Source organism: Centruroides sculpturatus, unplaced genomic scaffold (assembly GCF_000671375.1).
Source record: "Centruroides sculpturatus isolate CEXI.00-Female unplaced genomic scaffold, Cexi_2.0 scaffold873, whole genome shotgun sequence".
NCBI lineage: Eukaryota > Metazoa > Arthropoda > Arachnida > Scorpiones > Buthidae > Centruroides > Centruroides sculpturatus.
Genome location: NW_019385041.1, coordinates 352,240 through 357,413, shown reverse-complemented (window position 1 = coordinate 357,413; position 5,174 = coordinate 352,240). Strand labels below are relative to the sequence as shown.

General features: G+C 39.1%; 1 protein-coding gene across 2 annotated transcripts; it reads left to right on the top strand.

Annotated features, from left to right (window-relative positions):
• Positions 1-233: 233 nt before the first annotated feature.
• LOC111633767 lies at positions 234-2,600 on the top strand. 2 transcript variants are annotated; one of them, XM_023378394.1, is made up of 3 exons: positions 253-586; positions 621-799; positions 2,011-2,600. In XM_023378394.1, the coding sequence occupies exons 1-3, from the start codon at positions 554-556 to the stop codon at positions 2,438-2,440; spliced, it is 642 nt and encodes a 213-aa protein (XP_023234162.1). In that variant the 5' UTR covers positions 253-553; the 3' UTR covers positions 2,441-2,600. The 2 variants fall into 2 exon arrangements, 1 of the variants encoding a protein (XP_023234162.1); XR_002758105.1 differs by having other exon boundaries at positions 234-1,926.
• Positions 2,601-5,174: the final 2,574 nt, after the last annotated feature.

The following is a 5,174-nucleotide window of genomic DNA, read 5'->3' as shown; positions in this document are numbered from 1 at the left end:
GGTTTTTTTTATTATAAAAACAAAATTAAATCGTTCGTTTCGAGCAGTAGGCCCATCACTTTTCTCCATTTCCGTACAAGAACAACTATAATATTATGATTCTTTCGTGTAAAATACGTAGATATTTTTTTCGGGCAGGTAAATTCATAAAATTCGCTTATTTAATATATGTCACTTTAATTAACGTTTACGTAACTAAACTATAACACGCATATTCTATATAACCAACGTTCGATGACGTCAGGTAACCGCTTTTAAAATGGCATCGGATAAATGAAATATTACGAAATTTAATAAAAAATTGCGCTGTCGGTCAATCGGAAAATTCGTCGGAAAATACTCGACGAACGAGAGGAAGGATTTGTTCTAGTTTTGGGGGGTGGCGAGGTAAAGATGACGTTCGATTATAGAAAATCTCGCTTCTAACCCCTCGTGGAGAATGGAAACCGAAGATGGAGAGTGGTAGGGAGTCTGTCGATCCCAATCCGTCGTCACTCGGGGGATAGAAACGTAAAAATTGCCGATATTTAGCCTTAAAATTCAAAAAGAACCCATGACGTCAATCGCATTCGAATTCGTTAGGCGCTTTCTAATCTCCATAGAAACGGCAACAATTGCCGTTTCTATGGAAACGCGTATTGTTGCAACACGATTTTGCGTCACTTTGCACGTTTTTCGCTTGCCGGACGGACGTGTGCGCTCTGTGCTCTGGTTTTTGCTGTGTTTTTTGCTTTTTTCAGTGTTTTTTGCTACCGGAACGTGGTTTTAAGAAGACTTGTGGACGCCGACATTACACCAAGTAAGATTTTAATTAGAATTTAGCTAGCTTTAAGATTTTATTTTCGTTTCGTTTAGTGCAACTTCGGAGACGACATCGGCCGACTCGGACTTTGCATATTTGCGTTTAAATCTGCCGTCGCTTGTGTTTTTCGTTCGAATTACCATCCGAAACGCATCTATTTCGACTTTTAAACCAGCCGCCACATTCGAAAGCGACCGAATCGCCGAAAACGACGGATGCAAAGGATTAAGTATTTGTTTATTGGTTTATTTTCGTAATTAATTAATTTAGATTATATTTTATAAAAAGGTCAAAGAATAAGATATTTGCAAATAATCCTTATAGAAATTTAATTAAAACTTATTTAATACTGACTTTAAATACGAATTCCATCGTAAAGCGTATCGTAATTTTAAGTAAAATACACTCTCGAAATATTGTCCGATGGACGGAGACCGTATTCTGAAGCATGGGATGTTCCTTCGACGGGCAAAAATTTCGCCCTTTAACCTCCGACTTCTCCATTGAATCTATGTATTAGTTACAATGCTTTTCAATGGCTTACTTTGCGAGAATTATCTTGTCTGCAGCTAAAACACATCTAATACACTTAACAGTTATCTATACAGGCTTGACACAAAGAATTCTTTTTCTTAAGCTGTTTGTCTCTTTTCACAATGTGGTCATTTCTGAGTGCAGTCCATCTTCCACACTTACGTAACCCTCTGTAAATGCTTTGTGCCACTTAAACGTTCGTGTCCCGAATTGCGAGTTCGGCTGTTGACACGTTTCGCTTCTTCGTACAGTACGTTTGTGTTGTGTTTTCTTCGACTCGTTCGAAATTTCTTTGCACGAAACTCTTTTAAATGCCGTCGTTGCGTTTATGTGACGTACCGTTTGTATGCACGTTAGGGTAAATTGCTCTAGAACGAAACACTTGTTACGACTTGGGCTCGAGATCGAGTACGAGTGCCTTTTTCGCATGGCTACGTGCGGCGTGTTTTTAATTTTCTGTCGTACAAATACAAATTACACGTAAGAGAGTTTCTTGGTTCTGGGTCGGTCGTCTCTACTGTAAATATAGTTTGAACTTTCTAGCAATTTCCGGTAGGATCTAACGCGAGCTATCCGAATTCCGATCCGTCGTGAGTATAATCTTAAACTTTTTCTGCGTTAAGTATATCCGAATCCATTAATTTAATATATATTGTTTTTTTGTTTCTTTACAGAATGAAGAGCTGGCGGTTTTGGCGTTGGCTGCGGCCCAAGAAGATGAAGAAGTGTGAAGGGCGTTCTCCTTCCGCAATCGATGAAGAGAGGGTCTTTTCCCCCTTTGAGCGGGGAGAGGAACTCTCTTCCATCGATTGCGGAAGGGGTTCTTCCTTCACGGGATCGCCTTCGGGAATAGCGGATGTCGACAGCATTCTCTGTTCCGCGTTGAACGGAGAGGAGACATTTCGCCATTCGGACGTGTTCCGAAAGGTGAAATGTCTCCATGTTGACGACATCATCTTTGACGCACTGGGAGGGGAGGAATGTTTCGATCATTCCTCCCTTTTCCAACGAGTGGGATCCTCTCGTTCGGTGTGGGCAAAGATGGAAAGGAAAAAGCGTCGCTTCGTAAGAGAAGTGAACGACTTTTTCCTTTGCTATTTCTGAAGGATATTACTAACCTAGGATAAGAAGGCAAGAGGTTTTTTTCGTTTGTTTTTTCCTCTTGTCATACTAACAACATTTAAATTTAAGGTTTTAGTTTCAATTTACTAACGTAGGATAAGAAGGCAAGAGGTTTTTTTCGTTTGTTTTTTCCTCTTGTCATACTTATATTTACTAATTTAGGATAAGAAGGCAAGAGGTTTTTTTTTTTTTTTTCCTCTTGTCATACTAACATTCAAACTAAAACCTTAAATTTAATTTACTAATCTAGATGTAAGAAGACAAGGGGTTTTTATTTTTTTTCCCCTTGTCGTACTCACATTAGTTTAGTAATTCACATCCACGCACATAAACAACAACATCCCTCACGCTGAAACACACAGTTCAAACAACGACACATTCGTCGCATCCAATCGCCAACGATTCCATTCACGTCACTATAACGAACACCGTTTCACAACACGAACACGCTTCCCAAAATCCAACCTCTGGGTCCACGTCCCGGGAAGCGGTAACGTCGGTCGCAACGGCCGATGGCCAAAGAGGCTCTGGTAACAATTTACTTTTGATATTAAAATCTGAATTTGAATTCTTGTAATGAATCGTTTACTTAAAATTAAAGCCAAATGATTTCAAATTATATATCTGCAAAGACTTCAACTAAGTATGAGTTTAATAAACAGTAACTAAATACCCGATTATAAATATGCTTTTTCTAAAATCATAAAAAAATTCGTTAAAATTTTATGTAAAAAAATTAGTTTATTTTACTTAAAATTTATTACTTTAAATAAATAAATTATTAAACATAAAATGACTAATTGGAAAAAATGAATGGTCAAGAACATTAGATCCGGTCATTTTCTTCTTTCTTCATCGAACGGGAGGAATATTGACAATGACATCGACAATGATATCAACAATTTTACAAATCTTGGAATTGGATCAACTGTCGATACAGAAAATGCTAATTACGAAATTTATATTTTTGCAGTCGCTTTCGTTTCTCCATTCGTCGTGTTCGCTATCTTGCTCATTCCCTCTGCTTAATTTCTCTCATTGTAAATCTATGCAAAGGCTATTCGTATTCGGTTGCACATTCAGAAATGGAATATCTCAAACGAAGATCGACAAAATCATCATCATCCGAAGAAACGGAGAATGAAGGACCTTTCTTCTTCTTAATGCGCCATCTCCTGTCGAAGATTGGCGATCCATATAGCTAACGTTGTCCTCGATATAGCAGCTCGGAATATCTCCATAGGTGTACGCCCTAAACCACCTTGTGATGTCTTTCAACCGTTGATTCTTTGGTCTTCCAATAGATCTTTTTCCTTGTATTTTGCCCTCTAATATTAGTCTAAGTCAGGTGTGGCCAAACTTTTATTCCTTAGGGGCTACTTTTATGGTAAAATATAGTCTGCTGGCGACTATGAATATGGGCAAACAATTTTAGGATTTTTATATGCGCATGCGTTAACATTCATTTGCATTGTTCATCGGGATAAATACAAATGTGAGGGACGAACAGACCCACAATAAAGTATTATTTTAAATTTTAATTTGGAAAATATAATCGGTTAAATTCGAACGTTTTATCGAGTTAGGCTAAAAGCCATAAAAATTATTTCCCACGGAGTTTGTTCCTTGTTGAGTCGGATCAAGTTAGTCAGGGATGTGTCACCAGGAACTTTTGATGGAGAAGACATATTGGACGTGCGACCGTTAAAGGCCATCACCTGACCTCCTGGAAAAAACCCAAGAGGAATGAAGAAGAGAAAAGAAAAAAAGACCCCGAAGTCAGTCGTCATCCAAAGTCCGCCCGACAAAGTCGTCCTCCAGGATTAAAATCGTGACCCCGGATTAAAACCGTAACCCAGGATAAAACCCGTGCACCAAAATCCCGAAGTAACACTGTGACAGAAGTAACACCGTGTCTCTTTAAGAATCTCAATCCCACTTCCGTGCTTCCACGCCTCCGAGTTCCAGTTAACGGTCAAGAACTAGTGGAAAGACCATTTCAGAGGAGTCCATAGTGTCCTCATACTACAGATCTGCGACCTAGGAAAAAGAAAGGTATTTATCAACCCGCGACTCGGTTGTAAACTCTCTCTCTCGAACGGAATAGTATAATTAAGTCCGCTAATATGCCCGATATCTCTGTATTTTCTTTGTTTATTATTAAAATTGATTTTTTGTTAGAAAATATGGAGTCCGAGTGAGTCACTTCCTCGTCTCTCTCCGCACCTCTACTCCGAATCCAAGCGCTCACACGCTACCGCTCGCGAATCTCGTGACATAAAGTCGCGATTTCCGAGTCCCCTAGAGACTCGGTGGTGTCATCCTGACAGGGCGCCGAAGAGGTGCCGACCCTACGGTCACACAAACAGTATGGGTACGTTGCACAGAGAATCTATTATTGTAAGAATAAATTATCGAATTAAGATTTTTAAACATTAATTTAAGTGAAAGCAAATTATTCAACTTTAGCTTCACGGGCTACTTTCAAAACCTTTGCGGTCGACCGGGGTCTACGTGTTGGCCATCCCTGGTCTAAGTATTTGATATTTCTCTCCTCTCATTATATGGCCTATGTACTGTGTTTTCCTGATTTTGATGGTCAGCAGGAGATCTTTTTGATTGTTCATGCGATTCAGGACTTCAACATTAGTAATCCTTTGCACCCATGATATTCGAAGTATTCGTCTGTACAAATACATTTCAAAAGCTTCGATTC

Bases quoted from the DNA above. Each gene is read 5' to 3' on its own strand.
- LOC111633767 (XM_023378394.1), top strand. From the start codon at position 554: ATGACGTCAATCGCATTCGAATTCGTTAGGCGC. The intron at 587-620 runs TTTCTAATCTCC...CAACAATTGCCG, and splicing joins CATTCGAATTCGTTAGGCGC to TTTCTATGGAAACGCGTATT. The intron at 800-2,010 runs GTAAGATTTTAA...GTTTCTTTACAG, and splicing joins GGACGCCGACATTACACCAA to AATGAAGAGCTGGCGGTTTT.